Source organism: Gadus morhua, chromosome 14 (genome assembly GCF_902167405.1).
Source record: "Gadus morhua chromosome 14, gadMor3.0, whole genome shotgun sequence".
NCBI lineage: Eukaryota > Metazoa > Chordata > Actinopteri > Gadiformes > Gadidae > Gadus > Gadus morhua.
In genome coordinates, this window is record NC_044061.1 from 28596023 (window position 1) to 28617407 (window position 21385).

General features: G+C 45.4%; 1 protein-coding gene across 1 annotated transcript in view; it reads right to left on the bottom strand.

Moving 5' to 3' along the window:
• Positions 1-20408: 20408 nt before the first annotated feature.
• The window catches only part of adamts18 (ADAM metallopeptidase with thrombospondin type 1 motif, 18), a 66606-nt gene continuing 65629 nt past the window's right edge, over positions 20409-21385 (bottom strand). The window contains exon 24 of the mRNA XM_030378000.1: positions 20409-21287. Within this exon, the coding sequence (XP_030233860.1) occupies positions 21169-21287 (119 nt within the window). The 3' untranslated portion in view covers positions 20409-21168. The remainder of the gene's footprint in view (positions 21288-21385) is intronic.

The following is a 21385-nucleotide window of genomic DNA, read 5'->3' on the forward strand; positions in this document are numbered from 1 at the left end:
GTTGATGATGAAATACATTTTATAGGGGGTAACTACATTTGCACGACACCGGCTTCCTCCATCGTCCTCATCACCTTTTTGAATAAATAAAACATTGCGAGCATGCACAGAACGCAAAGTCCGATTCCCTGAGATCCGACCCGATGCACACTTAATTCGACTAACAATTGAATAATCTAGGTGTCTCAATTCGACTATGAGTAACTCGATTCGATTATAGTGTGACTAAGGTTTGTACATGCATCTTAATAATCCAATCATAGTTGGACTAACCCAATAATTCGATTTTCTTCAGGGTCATGTAAACGCACTGAGTGAGAGCAAGAAACAAAATCAATTGCAAATTTAGTTTCGAAACTGTGTGATCCTACTTAAAGGCATATTGTACGGGATCCAGTAATATGCATTTTTTAATATGTTGTTGAAATTGGTTTTTACATCCTGACAGCAATAAATAACTTATGGGCAATGAAAAAGAAGCGGAAAAAAAAACGAATTCTGTATCTGCTATAAACCTGTTAAAATGCTTACCAATCGGAGACACTGTACCCGAATCTAAAGAACCAATCACCAGCCTGCGCGTTCTCTCCCCTCTGTGTACGAGCCTGAGCCGGCCTGAGCGCGTTCACGGAGGGCAAAGAAAGCGTTGTTGTCATAGTAGTTCATGACAGTGGACTAGTGAGCCTACAACGTTTACACAATGGAAGAGAAACAACTGAAGTTACCACTGCCACCGTTACTTGCCCCGGTTCATCCTTTTAAAAAGGCAAGAAAAAGAAAGACAGAAACTGAAAGGCAGCAACAAAAAAGAAGTTGGAGACTGCTCGAGGAAAAACGAGAATAAATATTGGATTAGCTTTTCAGCGATGGCGACAGCTGAGGGAGTTGAAAAGTGACGCAATGGTTGCCGTTGAAGTAACCCGTAAGCAGCAGCAGCGCTCGTGCACGGCTCTGTGTCGAGGGGTGGGGGCAGGGAGTCCTGAAGGGTGGGGGAGGAGTTAAACGGAACTCCGAAGAGAAGCTAATTTCAAATCATGCTAGCTCTCTCACATCGTACAGTATAGCTTTAAGAAATGAAAAGGGAATGGGTAAAACTGATTTGTCTTCGCATTGAAAGGACTAGACGGTACTTACTTATTTGTAGTAATTGTTCATTTTCACCTTTCTACTGTTTCAGTCTGTTCTGTTACCGAAATGTAGTTCTCTATGTGTTACGTCAATTCATGTAACCTGCCACTAGGGGATAGTGGTCCCTTTAAGAGGTTCAGGAAGTCACATAAAGGCATTAAGGACGCACAAGGCAAAGAGTTCCGCTATGTCAGACTGTTTGTTTACACCAGCAATATCTGCTCACAACGTATGCCATACGTAGCATCGTCGGTATGATTCCATATGATTGTATGTATTGTGTGATTGTATGATTGTTATTCATTATTTGACGTTTTAAGAATTGTTTTGCAAGGTTTGACGTCAAATGGCGAACAAGGTTTAAAAGTATAATATATGATAAATCGTTTATAAATACATAATACATGTTTAGACATAAGTATGTTAAAAGGATTTAAATATAAGTCATTTAATTAAAGACAAGTGTGTTTAGAGTGTGTTTACAACATGTTTGTATTGAATTTATCTGATTATGCTTTCTGTTTATTCTAATTTTTACCCTTTTCTAATCATTAAACCTGTGGACAGGCCCGCTGACAGGGGGGGACAAACGGGTACTTTGTCCCGGGCCCTGGACTGGCCCTGGAATGGGGGGGGCCCATAACTGGGCCCCCATGAAGTTGGGATTAATTATTGTATGTATACTTCAAAATGTGTTGATTTAGAGAAGAAAAGTTCTTTATTTGCATTCAATTAATGACTCCTAGATTGTTTGCCTTCATTGCCCTTGAAAAAACGGCCAATAACCCCCTATCACCCCTATGCCAAAATGGTTTGGTCTTTGGAGAAGAAAAAAGACGACATCATTCCATTAGTGGTCAGTGCGCGAGTTGATTCAACATGCACAAGTCAGGAGCCCTGGAAAAAAAAAGAAAGGCGAAAAAGAGAGGAAGAAGCCGAAAGCCTGAGGGGATCTCTTTATAAATATTTCAGAAAAGACTCAGGTGATGCTGCAGGTACCAGTAAAGGCAGCTGTGCAGCACAGCCAGGTAAGACACGGCCAACTTTCTCCAGCCCCGTCGTCAAGTAACGCAGGCACAGGCGGCGTGTCAAACATATTAGCGCAGCACCACATGAGCAAGTCACACGGAGATCAATATCAGACAGACAGGGGGCATTGAATAATTTGATAACCACAACGGCTTTATTAGTAAGTAAGTAAGTAAGTAAGTAAGTAAGGCTTTATTACACTGTGTTTCATACGCCTATATCTAATTGAATCTTAGAATATGCACATTACCCCGCAAATAGGCCCATGTCCAAATCAAATGTTTCAGGCAGGCACGCGCTGCGCACTCCAATCAGGCTGAATTGATTTGAGAATCATTCCCAGTCAGCTGAATTACAGCCAGTGTAACGCGGCTCATGGTTTAAAATAAGCCAGTGGCATGGCAACATGTGAAATTGCCATTTAGATAGAGTTGGATGTAACGAATGGGTTATAAACGTGACGTTTTGGGGTAGCCTGTAACTTAGTTTCTGATTGCCGTTAACTTGAAACTCGCCAGATGAATGGGCTCCGCCTTGTTCCCCAAACATTCTCTGGAAGTTCAGCGGACATAAACGCGGGTCTGGCGATAAATAAAAGTACCCTTGACATGATTCCCCTTGGTCAAGTGAAAAATGGTCGATGAAATGTGCAGTTAATGAGCTCTAAGTGAATACAATAGCGTGAGTTTTATTGTGGTTTGATTCTGAAAGCCATAACTTCACTCAGTCCATATCCATAGCCTATCCAATTAAAGTTGTAAATAATCATTTTGGTTTATCCGTAATAAATGGGCTTGTCATCCCGACGTCATGTGTTTGGGAGCTGCACAAGGGAATTCTGTGGTTGTGTTTCGGCGTTTGACAATTTTGGGAACAAAAAAAAAAACCTTCGATTTTTAAACTTTTGTAGTCTTTGGGATAGAGTTAGCCAAGTTGATCAGTCTATTCTTTTCTGTGTTAAATCGTCAAATTAAGGGGTTTTCAATTTGTTCTTTTTTAAATGGTTCATTTTGACCCGTAAATTTTGATATAGCCCTTTTTATCGAAATATGTTCACCTTTATAGGAGAGGCTAGAGAGGATGAGAGAGAAGAAGAACAGGCTACCAAACAGGATGAGAGAGAGGAAGAACAGGCTACCAAAGAGGATGAGAGAGAGGAAGAACAGGCTACCAGTGAGATAGAGGAAGAACAGGCTACCAAAGAGGATGAGAGAGAGGAAGAACAGGCTACCAGTGAGAGAAGGGGGGGGGGCGGGCCCATTGAGAGAATTTTGTCCCGGGCCCAGCCAAACCTGTCAGCGGCCCTGCCTGTGGACAACTGACAACCGTCTTCAGAGTCGTGATGAACAGAAGGTGTTTAGCGTAAAGCCAAGATATACACCACACATATTGAGGGCAGCACACAGAGGAATCAGTGAAGGAGTTTGGTTGAAGCGAGGATGTTTCGTAGCTGCGAGGTGAACCCTGTCTACATCACATCAGTTCTCTAACCCTCCATAAGGACTGTGGTATTATTGCACTTTAGTTCATAATTATAATAACGTGATAGGAACCTATGTGTTGGGGGAAGGTTTAGCCGGATGCACGAGAAGTGTTGATCACGTGATACTCGGGAATGCTGCGAGTCATTCAATAAAGTGGTAGCCAGTTAACAGTGAACTTGCGTGTGTTATTATTCAGTAAACACGACATGGTTTCAGAAGTACTGTTATACGGTAGAAAGTAAAAGTAAAAGACGATCCACCTGGAAGGAAATACAAAAAGGAGACAGATGAGCGTCGCAGATTAGTGAAAGTGGAGACGAGCGTAGTGGGGAAAGAGCTAGCACAATGGCTAACACACAGCACTACGTTCAACATCCAGCCACCGGAGCCCTTTGATTTTTCGAAACCACACGAGTGGCCAAAGTGGATAGGCAGATTTGAGAGTTTCCGCCAAGCGAGCAACTTTACAGCAAGCTCCGATGACATCCAGGTGAATACTATGATCTATTGTATGGGAGATGAAGCCGACGACGTGTTAAGAGGCTTGAAGCTAAGTGATGAAGCACAGCTACACTAAAGTACAGGAAGGCTTTCAGTCGTTCTTCGTGGTGAAAAAGAACATTGTATATGAGCATGCGCGATTCAACATGCGCAAGCAAGAGGAGAATGAGAATGTAGATGCATTCGTCACTGCCCTGTATGCCCTAGCTAGCCGAACACTGCAATTATGGAACGTTGCACGACGAGCTACTCAGGGATAGGATTGTGGTAGGGCTAGCGGATAAACGGCTCTCAGAACGTATGCAGATGGAAAAAAATCTAGACCTGGAAAAAGCCATTGATATGGCGAGGCAGTCAGAGGCAGTCAAAAAGCAGCAAAACACATTGAGGAGTGATACCAGTGGTGTAAAGCAGATGGATGCCTTCTCTGTGGACAGTTTTTCCAAACAGACTGCACGAAGAAAAAGAAAATCCTTAATTCAACAAAACCAAAAACAACAGTGCAATGCCATTCAACAGCCAGGGCAAGACCACAAAACGCTTTCAGTGCTATAAATGTGGAGGCACTTCACACCCCAAGCATGAGTGTCCTGCCAATAGTGCCAAGTGCCATTCCTGTGGAAAAATGGGTCACTACCAGCGTGTGTTCCTTGCAGGTAAAGCTGTGCATGGTATTGAGGAAGAGGAAAGTGAGAGCTTCTTTCTCGGTTCTGTTTCATCTGATGCTGATCCATGGACTGTTGATATTTGCATAATGGACAAAGATGTAACTTTCAAACTTGACTCCGGAGCAGATGTCACTGTCGTTTCACAGAATGTTTTAAACAACATTTTTTCTGGCACACAGCAGCCTGTTCTCCAGAAAGCAGAGAAACTCCTGTATGGTCCGGGACGAAACCCTCTGGATGTGTCGGGATTCGTCAGACTGCAGCTGAGGAGAGGAACTAAACAGACAGCAGAGAAGGTGTATGTGGTCAAAACCTGAGAACGCCCTTGCTCGGGAGGCCAGCCATTGTGGCCCTTGGTTTACTCATCCGTGTGGACAGCATAGAGATGGAGAACATCAAGGCATGCTATCCCAAACTCTGCACTGGCTTAGGTGAGATACAACAACAGTACGCCATCAAGCTTAAACCTGGAGCTGTGCCATTTTCTGTGAAAACCCCCATGAGAATTCCTATACCGTTGGTTGGCAAAGTCAAAGAAGAGCTCCCAGCGCATGGAAAGCCTAGGCGTCATCAGCCGTGTCGAGGAGCCGACTTAGTGGTGTGCCGGCATGGTAGTCGTGCCCAAGAAGGATAAGGAGTCTGTACGCTTGTGTGTGGATCTGACCGGCTTGAACGTGTATGTGTGCCGCGAAAAGTACATTCTACCGTCAGTAGATCAGAGCCTTGGAATGTTTTTCAGCAAACTGGACGTCAACATTGGGTTTTGGCAGATTCCGCTGACAAAGGAATCATCCAAGTACACCACATTCATTACACCCTTTGGTCGGTTCCATTTTAACCGCCTCCCCTTCGGTATTGCCTCAGCACCAGAACACTTCCAGCGCATGATGGCTGAGGTAATTGAGGGGCTAGAAGGGGTGGACCGCCACATTGATGACCTACTGGTGTGGGGACGCGACCGGGAAGAGCATGATGCTCGACTCCATGGCATGCTACAGAGACTGGAGAAAGCAGGCATCAAACTTAATGTGGACAAATGCGAACTCTCCAAAAGTGAGGTAGTCTTCTTGGGCCACATCATCACATCCGTGGGCATCCGCCCAGACCCAAGAAAAACAGATGCAATCATGGAGATGAAAGAGCCCACAAATGTCGGTGAGTTGAGGAGTTTTCTCTGCATGGTCAATCAGCTGGGAAAGTTCATTCCACAGCTAGCAGAGACAGACAAACCACTCCGTGATTTCCTCTCTAAGAAAAACTGTTGGGTCTGGGACGTGGACCAGGCAACGGCGTTCACAACGCTGAAGAGAGCACTGTCTTCTCCTCCGGTCCTTGCTATGCATGACCCGAACAGAGACACCAAATTGTCTGCCGATGCATCGTCATATGGGCTGGGTGGCGTTCTTCTTCAAAAGTGGGGGGAGGAATGGAGGCCTGTGGCTTATGCATCGCGGTCGCTAACTCCAACTGAGAACGGTATGCACAAGTGGAAAAGGAGGCTCTTGGCCTCACATGGGCCTGTAAACGGTTCAGGGATTTCCTCATAGGGAAACAGTTCTGCATGGAGACTGACCATAAACCCCTTCTCAGCCTACTTGGAGCACAAGCACTGGATCTGTTGCCGCCGAGAATCCAGCGCTTCAGGATGAGACTGATGCGGTATTCATACTCCATTGTGCATGTTCCAGGAAAATCACTTTGGACAGCAGACACACTGTCACGCTGACCTGTGGAATCACACATGTCTACTAGTGGTGAAACGGATCAGTGTGTCCACGGTTCGGTTCATATAACCGTTTTGGGCCTCGGTTTCGGATACGGTTCGGATTAGGATCATGTCCGTGATAGTAAAAAGGCAGACTTTTTTTTGACGGAGGGTTTGGGGGAGAAACACAAAAATGAATGAGACCCACAGGCTATTTGCAATTTGTTAATTGACTGCAATCAGACAACTTGCAAGGTTTTTCTGTGCAATAAATGTTCCCCTAAATGCATTTGAAAACATGGTGCACTGAGTGTAACATGTAAGGGATAACGGCCGACGAGGCTTAGAACTCTGGCGACGAGGCTTAGAACTCTCTCAGCATGAAGCCAGAGTTGCCTCTACCTGTCCATTATTTCCATCGAACCGGTCGTCCTCGAAGGCAGTTATCCCGCTTATCACCCGTTTGTATTTATCTCCCGTATATTTAGAATATAATTGTATCAATTACTTTCTTTACATTTAGGAATCGTTTAAAGCCCAGTTTGTTTTGAACGCTGACAGGCTGAAGGGAGGGGCGGGAAAAGTCTCATTGGCTCGGGCAGCACTGGAGTGAATGCATTCCGCTTGGTCCTAAACACCCTTTTGTATCGGACGTAGGCTACAGTAGGCAAAATACGCTACATAAGGCAATGCCTTCATGGAACCGAAATCCGCGGATCTCCAGAATGCTCCGAACTGTGGTAAACGAACCGAACGGATTCGGATACAATTCGAATCCGCTGCAGGCCTAATGTCTACAGAGGAACAGGGGCTGATGGAGAGCACACAACATTTAGGTAGACGCTGTCATAGAAGGACTACCTGTAAGCCCCATGTGGAAAATCTGAAAGAGCAACTGAAAGTTGACAGTGTCTGCCCACGTGTCATGACCCTGTGCTCAGAAGGATGGCCAGCACATGCGAAACAGGAACCTGTACTGAAAAACGACTGGCAAGAGCAAGCTACTCTCAGGGAAAGACGGCTTATTGCTGAAAGACACAAGGCTTGTTATACCTGCTGCCATGAGGAACGACGTGTTAGCAAAACTGAGTGAAGGACATCAGGGTGTGGAGAAGTGCAAAAGCCGTGCTCGTCAGTCTGTGTGGTGGCCTGGTCTCAGTCAGCAAATAAAATAAATGGTGCTCAACTGCAGAGCATGCATACAAGAGCGACAGAATCGCAAGGAGCCACTCATGCCATCAGAATACCCGGGAAGACCATGGTAAAAGTTGGGGGCGGACCTGTTCCTCCTGGGGAGCCAAACTTCCCTGCTTGTGGTTGATTACCTTTCCAGGTATGTTGAGATTGCACAGTTATCGCACACCAGGTCCACCAATGTCATTGTCCATCTCAAGTCGATTTTTGCAGGCATGGTATTCCTGAGGTCCTGATGTCTGACAACGGGCCGCAATTTTCCGGACAAGTTTTGTCGGCTTTGCAGCCTCTTATGGATTCAGACACGTCACCAGCAGCCCAAGGTTTCCACAGAGTAATGGTGAAGCGGAACGGGCAGTACAGACTGTCAAAAATCTGCTGAAGAAGGCAGCAGACCCCTACCTGGCTCTACTCGCCTATAGAGCCACGCCCCTTCAGAGTGGATACAGTCCAGCTCAACTCCTTATGGGTAGGCGTCTTCACACCCCAGTGCCAATTCTTCCCACTCAGCTAGACCCTGCACTGCCTGATGGTGAAGCTTTCGCTAGGGAGGAAAGAGAGAAGAGGAGGTCAGACACTGAAAACTACAACAGGCGTCACCGTGTCAAAGCTCTCAGTGCTCTGACGGCTGGAGAACGGGTATGGGTAACTGACATAAAGACATCAGGAACTGTGCTTCAGAACCATTCCACTCCAAGGTCCTACTTGGTGGATCTAACCCAGGGGGTGTAGGACACAACCGCAGTTACCTGATACCTCTACATACACCTACAAAAGACAGAGGTTTTCCAACACAGCAAATACCAGAGACAACTCCTGAGCAGGCTCCTATGATACCTTCTGTGACAACGCATGTTTCACCTACAGAGAATGCCACTCTCAGAACCAGGTCTGGGGGAGCTATAGTCGCACCTGGTAGACCTAACCTGTGATCTAAAAAGTTAAACGGAACTGTGTTAAACGGGTTTCTGTGTACGGTCCGCGTTCTAGCTTTGTACACTGGGGAGTATTTCGAATATAACAGTATTTTATTTTGTTGTTAAAACAATCTGCCTTTATTTACTTTGTTCTTCCTTACAGGGTTCAGATAGGGACAGACCTTTCAACAAAGAGGCAGGATAATCCTCTAAGGTCTGATGAGACAAAGGCAGTCTATCCTTTGTTCTCTAGAAATGGGAGATGTGGTATTATTGCATTTTAGTTCATAATAATAATAACGTCATAGGAACCTATTTGTTGGGGAAAGGTTTAGCCGGATGCACGGGAAGTGTTGATCACGTGATACTCAGGAATGCTGCGAGTCATTTAATAAAGTGGTAGCCAGTTAACAGTGAACTCGCGCGTGTTATTATTCAGTAAACACGACAGGGACAAGACGCCATGTGGAGGCCCAGACACCCAGACCTGATCGCCTTCTTTTGTTCCACTTTGGGTCATTTGGAACTTTGAACATGTGCAAAGTCATCAGCTCTGTAGAAAATGGAGGAAACACTTGACTGAATTAGAAAGGAGAAACGTTTTAAATAAGTTGGATGTGGTAGTTCAAAGTATTATGTATTTATATTAGAGCTGTCAAGCGATTAAAATATTTAATCGTGATTAATCGCATTAATGTCATAGTTAACTCACGATTAATCGCAATTAATCGCAAATTATTTTTCTATGCTAAATATCCCTTGATTTTTTTGTCCCATAATTCTTCTCATTTTAATTATCTTATCAACATGGTGAAGTGCATCGGCTTGCCTTGTGCAAATGATTTTTTATCGATAACAACATTGGCATATACTGATCAAAACAGGACGATACAAAAAAAGAGCCTATAGTGCAATTAAACGACTGCTTTGAACAAATGTCATTTGAACATAGCAGTCAGGCTACTGCTTCTTTGTTTTGAGGCAAAGAAAAAAATTTTTTTTTTTTTTTTTAAATAAAAGAATTGCGTTAATCGCGCGATAAATTTTTTAACGCCGTTAAAATTGGTTTGCATTAACGCCGTTAATAACGTGTTTAACTGACAGCTCTAATTTATATTAAGTATTCAAATGGCCTAGGACCACTCCTTACATGAGGTAAGTTATTACAATAGTGAAACAAAAGTTGTCATCCTCTGAACTTGCTTTGTTTTCTTACCAAGTTCAGAGGTTGGACCAATCGGCCCATCTCTAGTAGTTGTGGTTCTAGGAGCTTCCGTTCCACACGCAGAAAGGCTTGAGACTTCAACCTCCCCTCACTCAGCAGTGGAGCATGTTCAGCTGGACCTCCCACACGGTAGCAGATCAAAGGTATGCTTATTTCTGTCTTCTAATCAGAGCATCCTTCCTCTCGTCAGCCCTTGTTTTTGTTGTAATATTTAGCATATAATAAATGACATATGCTGCCAACGTCGGTGGTCCTTGTTACCATGCTTGTTTAAGTTTCATCTGAATCACTTTTATTTTCAAATGTCACTCCCCTGCATACTCCTCCCCATCCCCACACCGTTCCGTTGCTCACAGTGTGACGTTTTTTTTTCAGTGTGACGGCATTATGAATGGAAAAGGTTTCAACTCGAGAATGTCAACTAAACCGTCAACAATATCATGAGCGGATTGTATAAACATACCAATCTGAGAACGAGGAGGATTCTCTGCCCGAGCCCGAGCCCGACCTGACCCGGCCGGACCCGCGGGCCGGGTCGGGCCGAAATCGCCCACCACTATCCTCAGGCTGGGTCGGGCCGGGCCTTTGATCGAGCGTTTGTGGTTTTTTTTTAATCATTGCTTTATTAGCCTCATCTGAGGAGAAATCTATGCCAGAAACAGAAATATTATAGGCCTTTATTACACGGGTCTTCTCAATGCCATGGAAGGCTCCGTTCACTTGCATGGGTAGTACTCCAGTAACTTGTGAACCCCAGCGCCTTCGGATGCTAAGCGACGTCAACGTCTTTGGCGGATTATTACTCTAATAATCAACACTACAAATGCTGGCGACGAATAAATTGTAAAAAGACACACCATGTGAAGTTATTTTTTCGTTTTGGCAAGTAGCCTTGTAATAAGTGGGATAATGTATAGAACGTCGCCGGCCATTATCTAAAATAAGCCCCTTCAGGGCGAAGCAAGACACCTCCGCTGGGCGGGCTCATCTAGCTGCGTAGGCGCGTTAGGCGCGTGGAACCATTTTTGTGACAGACAATGATCAAGCGTCAGGATAGGCGCGTTACGGGCGTAATCTAACGCGCGTAACCCGTTCAGTGTGGCCGCACCTAAAGATGGACTAAGAAGTTTACATGCATTTTAAAAGTCCAAACAGTGTCTGAAATTATCAGAATTCTCATCTCTAGGGCAATGTAACCCCACTGAGTGAGGCAGGGAGTGTATGATCGCACAGCTGCCGATCCATCCAAATTAATTTAATTTTCTTGGATACTGGGCTAAAAATCCACCTTCTAGAGGTGTGTGTGTGTTTCATCTATCTGTCTGTGTGTGTTTGGGGCCCTGAGGAGAACACTACCCTAACTTATATTTGGCATATTTTCCACCACCAAGATTATGTAAAAAAAGCAAGGTGGGCGTGACTTGTTTTGATCTGATCTCCCCGTCTCCATGGACACCCGCTGCTATTCACTAAGGGAACGTTCAGTGGTCGAGCTGAAATGCTTTGAGTTTAAAACAGGTCATATGCAAAGGACTTTGTCCTTATGGAGTCCAGCACCTGGTTCAATGACAGCAGCTTCCTCAGACCAAGGTCAATCTGGCAATAGCCAGGCTACTCATACGCTGCATAGTTCAAAGCGACCAGGATCATCCACATATCTCTTCTGTGCATTCAAGTGCATATCATATATATTATACTTTGATGCATATATATATATATTTTTTTTTTATGTTTTCACGACCCACAGGATAAGATGCCTTGGCTGCTCCAGCTTAACCCAGGTTACCGGTTGGACAGTCAACAGCATACCTCCGCTTCGTGGGGAGCTCCTGAACTCCTTCCTCCTGTTGATCATTTAATGTTCAACTTGGTCACATTTATTTTTCATTTGAATGATGGATGTTTTATAAAAAAGAAAACATGAAGTTATTTCCTGTTCAAAGAGGAGGTCCTCTCTATCAGTATGAAATTAGCTCCAAAACTGACAGATCACCTCAGTTCAAACACATTCAGAAGAAGGAGAAAGGTCAAAGTTCATCTGTGATCTTCCGTGAGCATCACGTGGTCCAACATGTCACTTATTAAACTCGCCCCCTCGTCCCCTGGCCTTTGATTGTAGCAACAATGTGACCATGATAATAAAAAAGATAATAATAAAAGATCCTCAGGGGTAAAGGGGGACATTAGACAGCGTGGTGTTGTCCTGTTAGGGGCAAACCACTAAACTATTAGTTGAAATATTTCCTTGCTGTTGAGTTCACTGACTGCATACAAGCAGCAGAACAGTGCGCTGTTCATTCTACTCATGAACAGAATGCTGTCCAGGCACAGTGATCAGCGACCTACAGCAGGCTCAGCTCCACCTGGAGAGGCCGGCCGATCCAGAGACTTGTTCACACAGGGAGGAGGTATCTGGTCCCCACCCTTCGTATCACACCAAGGCTTTCATTGAAAGCCTAGTTGTGATAACACATCACCAGTACTCGTGGAGAGGGACTCTGGGGGCGGTCCCCCTCGTCTGATAAAGGGAAATTTGCGCCCAAAAACAGACCTTCATGTTAACTGAAGCAAGCTCAAGAGATGGAGGACCCGGCTTGGTAAAGAATTCCCTGGGGGGGCATCTATAAGGCTTTGGCGGCCAGCCTGATTCAATAAGGTTTTCAAACTCTGTGAATGCTTTTGTATCCAATAAGCTATCTATAGGCCGATAATTTTAGCAATAGGCAATCAATGGCCATCAATATACTATCAATAGACTATCAATGGGCTATGAATAGACTATCAATCCACCATCAATGGACTATCAATCCGCCATCGATAGGCTATCGATAGCCTATAGATAACCTATTAATATGCCAATAGGCTATCAATAGGCCAATAAGATATCAATAGGTCAATAGACTATCAATAGGCCATCAATAGATTATCAATAAGCAAATCAGTTTAGCTCAGGAGGTAGAGCTAAACTGATAGAGTTGTCTTGTAACCGAAGGTTGATAGTTCGAACCCAAGCTCCTCCTAGCTGAGTGACGATGTGTCCCTGAGCAAGACACTTAACCCTAACTGCTCCTGACGAGCTGGCGGTCGCCTTGAAGATGTCTGGTATATGTATGGTAATATCTCCATTATAATGTGTTATTATTATCCTATAGTTCAGACGTCTGTCAAAGTGAATCAATAATGCCGTACATTCTAGGGCATAACTTCCTGCTCTCTCATGAGTCTTTGTTTGGACCAGCATCATGCATACACACTTTAACACCCCCATTACGCTGAGCACTATTGATCTACTGCGACGCTCACGTCTGCTCTTGTGCAATCGTTGGACCGCATCATCCTGGAGCACATATTGGGCACATTGAGCCCATAAATACACCTGTTGGCATAAATGAATAACTAAATGGGATAATCACACCACTTATTCATTGTCTTGTATCCGTCTTCCTGTCTGCCGTCTTTACCTGTTCCCTGATTTTTCACTCCCGATTTGACTCCAAATGGACGCCTCTTCTGGACGATAGTGCTGATTTGTTTTGGGGGACGAGAAAACCCAAACGAACCACAGGATATGTGTGCCCACTTGGCTCTGAGTATGCCAACTATCAAAGCTAATTCCAGCGCGCTGCAGACTCTTGAGCGCACTGCTGTTCCAATGCCCCAAGTGGCCCTCAGAAGTTCTTTTTTTGCTGGATTTCCGAGAAGTGGTTTGGCACCAGGTGCACAGACAAAGAGCCATTATTTGTACCTCTTCATTCAAAGGCATGCTGAGTTTGGGGATGTAGAGGGAGAGAGGCTGTGCAATTAATATTTTTGTTGAGACCAAAATATAATACAGACATATGCAATCCAAATACATCGAAAAATACCTGATTGTAGCCCCTTGACACTGATTACTTTGGGGATATATTTGGTCTTGAATATATCAGGCCATTGGTAGGTTTATAGATTCTAAGAAAATACAAAACAATTATTCATTAGTGATTTGGCATACAAACTAAAACACTGACATCTGCCGTCGCACCGCGGTTCCTTCTCCCAGCAAAGGGCCAAAATGAGACTCTGGGCCCTGGGGTCTTGAGTGGGTGGGTGGCTGGGTGGGGGATTGGGGGTTGGGTTGCTGTGTTCAGGGATGTCTCGCAAAGCAATCAGTGGCTGGCAGCACGTTGAGACCCAGAGTAATTAAAGATCAGAGGGCACCCTGCCCGCAAACAATCCACCAGCTCCTCCTCCTCCTCCACTACCACCACCTCCTCATCCTCCTCCAGCACCTCTTCTATCTCCTCCACCATCTTCACCACCACCACCTCCTCCCCCTTCTCGTTCATATATGTAGCTTGAGCTTCATACATGTAGCTTCATACATGTAGCTACATGTATGTAGCTTTATACATGCGCATCTGTGTGCAAACTCAGTGTTTGACAGATTCCAGTTCAATGCTTCTGTTAGCGCTGGAGGAGGCTAAACTCTTGTTTGAGGTAAGGGAGGCCCCCACCAGGGCGACGGGGGCTGGAGGTGATAGCTGTTTTGTATCTGTAATGGTTGCCTTAGCACACGTTTGGTTGTCGCTGTCTCTTTCATATGCGTGCTTCACCACGGGCATGGAGGTGGGACAGAGAGCTCGCTGAGCGGGACACTGGAAGGCTCATTGTACTGAAATATGCCAAAGAAGGCCCGCCTCCCTCTCTCTGTCTCTCTCTCTCTCTCTCTCCCCCTTGCACTCTCCCCCTTGCACTCTCTCTCTCTATGGCTCTCGCTCTCTCTCTCTCTCTCTCTCTCTCTCTCTCTCTCTCTCTCTCTCTCTCTCTCTCTCTCTCTCTCTCTCTCTCTCTCTCTCTCTCTCTCTCTCTCTCTCTCTCTCTCTCTCTCTCTCTCTCTCTCTCTCTCTCTCTCTCTCTAGCCCTCTCTAGCCCCCTCTCTCACACGCTCTCTGGCTCTCTCTGTAGTCTTTTTCCCCTGATGCTTATTTATTCACCTATCCGGAGGCTTTTGTTCCCCAGCCCTCAGGAATCTCAGCGCTCCAATTGCCTTCTGCTTGTCACTGTTAGTAGAAACTGTTGGAAGCTGCATAAATGCACACACATAAACAAGCACACAAACGCGCGCACGCATGGGTATGCATGCACGCCGACACACATTTACACTCATTTTAACAACCGGTAGGTAGAGGCAGACCTAAAGAGGCAGACATATAGAGGCCGACGTATAGAGGCAGATGTATAGAGGCAGACCTATAGAGGCATGCCTGTAGAGGTAGACCTATAGAGGCAGGTCTCTGTGAGGCTGTTGTTTGAGGTCAAACCGTATAAGGAGGCCCTCTTTTTGAGGAGATAATAGGCTAGCAGAAGACCCTGAGAGGCTAACTTGAGCCCTGATAGGCTATAGTATGTCTCTTTCCCGATAGTGTAATAATTATATTTAGAGACCTTTCTTACAAAGATACGATTAGAAACATTCAAGGTGGCCTCGTGCATTCAGTTTCAAGTGGTACTTATTCCATAATTTGAGTGCTGACTGCGCTGAGATATTCTGTTCACAGTTCTCAGATGAAATCTGTTCAGAACCACAAGGGGCGATGAGAACCACTTGAAGACCTCCTGAACACCAGGAGGGGTCTAGTGGAGGTTAGAACCAGAGCGTGATGTAACCCATACGAGGAATGACCCGCCTTATGCAGCAGTGAAGCTATGGTGTTGGCTGTTGGTTCTTTGTTCTTTTTGTGGGTTGTTTACTCACTTTACATGAAGGAATCAGTTCACCATTTCTGCCAGGGTGGGTTCAGTGGAAAGGGGCTTGATGAATTTTTTGTGTCTTACTGTCATTGCGTTTTCTCGAAACCTTGGTAGAAAGACTTCGGGTTGGGGTCTCGGCTGTCAGGCCTTTGATCACCGACTTGTTTATTCTAAAGAGGGGTGACCTCATCTACAGCTTTACCTGCCGAAACATAAGGATTTGTTTGAAGTGAGCTTGAAGTTCATCCATAAAGTATGAATGCAGCCATTTGTGAAAATGCAAGTTTGATAAGTGCATAGAATTCTATAGATTTATTCACATCTATACAACTACAGATGACGATGCATGCACATCACCTCGGTTCAATGAGTAGTTCCTCTTGTGAGGAATTCACTTCACCGTTGTGTTTTTTCAGATGGTTTTCAAAGTGAGATTTTTAATACGCAATGGCTTAATTTGGTAAACATTGCCCTCTGGTGGTAAGAGGAAAAACAGACATACACTACGTAGTCTTTAAATCTGTCTGCATCCAGAACCACAGAAATCAGGAACACTACGCAGCTCTTCAATAAGGTCTGTGTTTTTTTGAGTGTTTGTTTGCGTGAGGGTTAGGGGGAGGGGGAGGGTGAGGGGGAGGGGGAGAGTTAAGGTGAGGGTTATGCTTAGGTTGAGGGGAGGGTTAGGGGGAGGGTTAGGGTGAGGGTTAGGGTGAGGGTTAGGGTGAGGGTTAGAGGGATGGTTAGGCTGAGGGTTAGAGGGAGGGTGAAGGTTAGAAGACTCTGGTCTCGAGGGCAGGGTTAGAAGACTCTGGTCTCGAGGGCAGGGTTAGAAGATTCTGGTCTAAAGGGCAGGGTTAGAAGACTCTGGTCTAAAGGGCAGGGTTAGAAGTCAGGGTTAGGATATCCCTGCCGGGGAAGGTGTTCAGACACGTTCTCATCCACATTGGATTCATTAATATAACGCTTATTTTGATTGGTTTTGATCTAAGGACTAGCACCATGTTGGTTTAGGACTACAAATCTGCAAAGAAAAAATAGCAAAATGACAATATTGAGTTAAAGTTAGATTGCTGCTATCTGCTTCTCTCTACCAGCTAGTCGTGACCCCTCATCCCGTCTGACCCCAAACACCAACAGACAGGAGGTGGATGTGAGGACCCCTTATTTATGCCACCCACAATAAATCATTACCAGTGTTTTAATCCAAGCTGGTGTCAGAGTGCGATGAAGGATGTTGGTTGGTTCTGCGAAGGGTGGAAGGGACACAAATATAGTACTAAAATATAACCCCAAGCGGTGATTAACGGGGTCCGAGCAAAATTAAAAGTCAAGAACAAACTAATGGAAGATATATAAATATAACATATAATTGTCATATTTAAAGAAAGATGTTCCACTTATAAACCTGAACTGCAGCCTTATTCACATGGTCAAAATGCCGATTGATAAGCACACAACATCAAGAAAACTCCAAGCAAACATTATGCAAGTGAATTAAGGGCTTTCTTAAAAGAGTACAGATCTGAAAATTTGCACTGCTAATGGTAATCACCTAATGATAGCCGTATGGTAGTTACACAATAACAAAATGGTAATATAGGCAAAATTAGTTGAGACTGTGGACATGGCTTTTCCATGAAATTTTGGGAAAAGTAAATAGCGCCACCTTTGGGTGCAGAACCACAATGTGGGTTTATGGGTAGTGGGGGGCATTGGTATCCACCTAATAATAGTCGTATTTTTTTTTGTACAACAACAAAATGGTCATATAAGAAAAATGGGCTTGCTGCTCCAAATTTATTGGCCAATATTTCTCAAATGGAACTAAATAAAACAAATTCTGTTCGATGATTTTTGTGAAGCTTGGTCTAAAGATTTTATGTGGCGATTTTGGGGAATTTTTGATTATTTTTGCAGCCTGTGAATCTTTTTATCATGTTAAGCTTTAATATGAAATTGTGGGAAAAGTAAAGATTTTTAGGGCATAAGACGCCGGGTTTTGTAAATGCATCTGATTCTAAAGATTCATATTCTGAAAGAATTTTGAGTCCAGGTCAATCTGGTGAGAATAAGCCTAATTCATGATGTTTTACAATAGCGCCACCTTTGGGTGCAGTACCACAAATTTGGGTTTATGGGTAGTGGGGTTTATTGGTAACCATACGTGAGAATATTTTAAGAGTTTCCGACTTACGGTATTGGCTGCAGTATAACTTTTGCAGAATTTGAGGGAAAGAAAATATGTTACAGAAACAATAGGGGACCAAGCAGCTACGCTGCGCGGACCCCTAATAAAGTCGGAAGAAAATGAAGACTGTTGTCCTGAAAAAAAGGCAGAAACGAAGCAGGATGTGAAAGTGGATTCAGAGGAGACGTGTTTCAACAGGCTTCCAGTACGTTAAGAACACACACGCACACACCTGCTATCACCTGCTTTATCTGGAGGCAGACCTGTTGATAAGCTTCCTAGAAGGAAAATAAATGACAGCTTACCTGTTCTGAAGTCTGCCTCAACATAATCCCTGAGAAAGATGGAGAGATCAGCCACTGCCTTTCGCTGATGCACACAGACACACCAGCAAATAGACACACACACACCAACACACCAGCAAGTAGATACACACACACACTTACACACCAGCATGTAGATACAGACACACACACCAACACACCAGCAAGTAGATATACACACACACACCAACACACCAGCAAGTAGATACACACGAACACACACACACACACACACACACAAACCAACACACCAGCAGGTAGATACACGTACACACACACACCAAAACACCAGCAGGTAGATACACACAAAGACACCAACACACCAGCAAGTAGATACACACACCAACACACCTGCAAGTAGATACACACACCAACACACCTGCATGTAGATACACACACACACACACACACACACACACACACACACACAAACATGTAGATACACACACAAACAGACCCACCAACATGTAGATACACACACTGACACTGAGATACACCCACACAAACCAACACACCGCCATATATATACACACAAACACACATACACACACCGCCATGTAGACACACACACACACACACACCAACATGTAGATAGACACACACACACGACATGTATACAAACACACACACACACACACACACACACACACAGCCATGTATATACACACACACACCCACCAGGATGTTAAGATGTGTTTAGGCCCACTGTCAGTTGTGAGTTGTGCTCTCAAGGTTCAGTGAATGCGTGAAGCACATAAACGACCTCCTGCAGCCGCTCGGCCAGACACACTGCTTACGGGAGTCTGAGGAAAATAACAGCTGCCTCTGACTAATAGCTTGACAGACAGCCAACCAGCACTAACCAGAAGGGGGGGAAAGAGAAGAAATAACAAGATGAACCTCACGACAGGCTGAGAATGGAGGAGGGATAGCAGAATCGATCAAGCCCAGCCAGAGAAGCATTAAGGTAGACAGGCCAATTTCAGAGTTGACACACTCGGCATCTATTCTGGCTCCAGTTTGGAAGGTGGGTGCTCGGATCCCCAGAAGGTGAAACAGTAAACTTTATCTTCTTACAAGGTGAGAAGAATAAGCTTTCTCATGTCGAGACAGAAGGAGACGTTGGCAGAGAGGTTTAGTTCTACAAAGAGGACGGTTTGGGGTGTGTCTGGTTCAAACAGCAGACAAAACCGAGGTTACACAGTCTGCAAAAACCAACAAAAAGGTTATTCAGAACATGGTGGAGCGTTAGTGTTGGTGGAGGACGTGGAGGTTTTGATGGTGGTGGAGGTGAAGGTAGTGGTGGTGGTGGAGGTGAAGGTGGTGGTAGTGGAGGTATTAGGGGTGGTGGTGGTAGAGGTGGTGGAGATGAAGGTGATGGTAGTGGTGGAGGTAGTAGTGGTGGTGCTGGTGGTGGTGGAGGTAGGAGTGGAGGTGGAGGTTGTAATGGTGGTGGTGTTGGAGGTGGTGGTAGAGGTGGTGGAGGTGAAGGTGGTGTTGGAGGTGGTGGGGGTGGAGGTGGTGTTGGTGGTGGTAGGGGTGGAGGTGGGGGTGGAGGTGGAAGTGGTGGTGGTGGTGGTGTAGGAGGTGTGGAGCTGGTGAAGGTAGTAGTGGTGGTGGTGGTTGAAGTGGAGGTAGTAGTGGTGGTGGTGGTGGTGGTGGTGGTGGTGGTGGTGGTTGAGGTAGTGTTGGAGGTGGTGGAGCTAGTGGTGGTGTAGGAAGCATGTCTTGGTGGAGGTGCATGCAGCAGGGCTGATTGGGAGCTTTGATGTGACTCATGCAGACGTCTCGATTAAAGAGCAGCCCCCCCGCCTCCTGCGGTGCCAGGCAGGGCGCCTCCTCGCTGCGGGAGGAACACTTTGCGTTAGCATAAGTCCCAGCATGCATCAGCTGTGGAACTTTTCAGGGGGCGGAAAGTTATAAAATATCCAAAAGTTGAGGAAACCCCGGAGATGGCAACGTGAGCGGAGGGCGGGGTTAAGATGTGTCAGTTAAGATGGCCGCTTCACAAACGTACACATGAGAGCATTGAAGATTATATGAAAGATTGGAGGCTGCTTTCTCCTAGGGACGGGTTACAGACACACACACACACACACACACACACACACACACGCACACGCACACACACACACACACAGGATGACGTGTTCTTTTGGATAAAGGATCTAGCAGCAGATCTCGTCTACATCGTTTAGTATGAACATGAAAGGTTTGTTGTTCTCTGGGATTTCCCTCTGCTTTTTTTTGATCTCAAAGAGCACCAGCATGGCAGTTCTTATACGAAGACCAATGAAAACCACAACAAGGCAGAGAGTCAATAAAAGATTTTACATTTCTATACAGTTGGCGCATTGGGAATGCGCTTCAATAGCATGTTGAACACCGGTAAACACTGGCAGGTATGGGAGGGAATAGGAGGCATTAGGAGGGAATATGAGGGTATAGGAGGGTATCGGATGGAATTGGAAGGAATGGGAGGGAATAGGTGGGCATAGGAGGGTATAGGAGGGTATAGGAGGGAATAGGAAGGAATAGGAGGGTAGAGAGGAGACCGGGTGCAGTACAGAGGGCCAGAGTCCAGAAGGGTAGGACAACAGACAAACAACATCAGGGATGTAAAACCAGAAGCTTAGCCAACATAATAACTTAATAACATAATGACACCAGGCCTTCCGCAGCACTGTTTCAATGTACAACATCGCAGGAAATGTCCTTGTGGTGGCTTGTTGATTCAGAGACAAAGATATACACAACACGGACCTCCAAGACATATTTACACCGGGTTATGATTGGGTTGTTCTAGTCTTCTTTGCTTTAATGGACACGCACTTCTGCTCTCTCTCTGGCGACGGGACTGAGACCTGCTGGTCCGGTGAGGCTGCTGGGGTCCAGCAAACATAGAGAATCCTTTCTCCCCTTTGTAATTATATTATTCCATTCTCCGTCCGTCCAATACACACACATTCATGTACATACATATACAGTACATAGACACACACACAGTACTAAACACGGCATGTCCTGAGGGGGCCTGTGTCCTGGGAGGGTTGGGGGGTGTCCTGGGGGGGGTGGCTCACTGCGGCGTGCCGCCCCTGCAGGACTTGCAGCACTGCTGGCCGTAGAAGTGGTGTTTACAGACCCGGTGCTGAGGAACCAGGGGGCACCAGAAGAACAGGTCCACGCACTGCTCACCTGGAACAGAGGGAACCACAGACACTGAGACCGGAGAACAAGACACTGGGACCGAGAGCCACTGACCGGAGAACAACAGACACTGAGACCGAGAACCA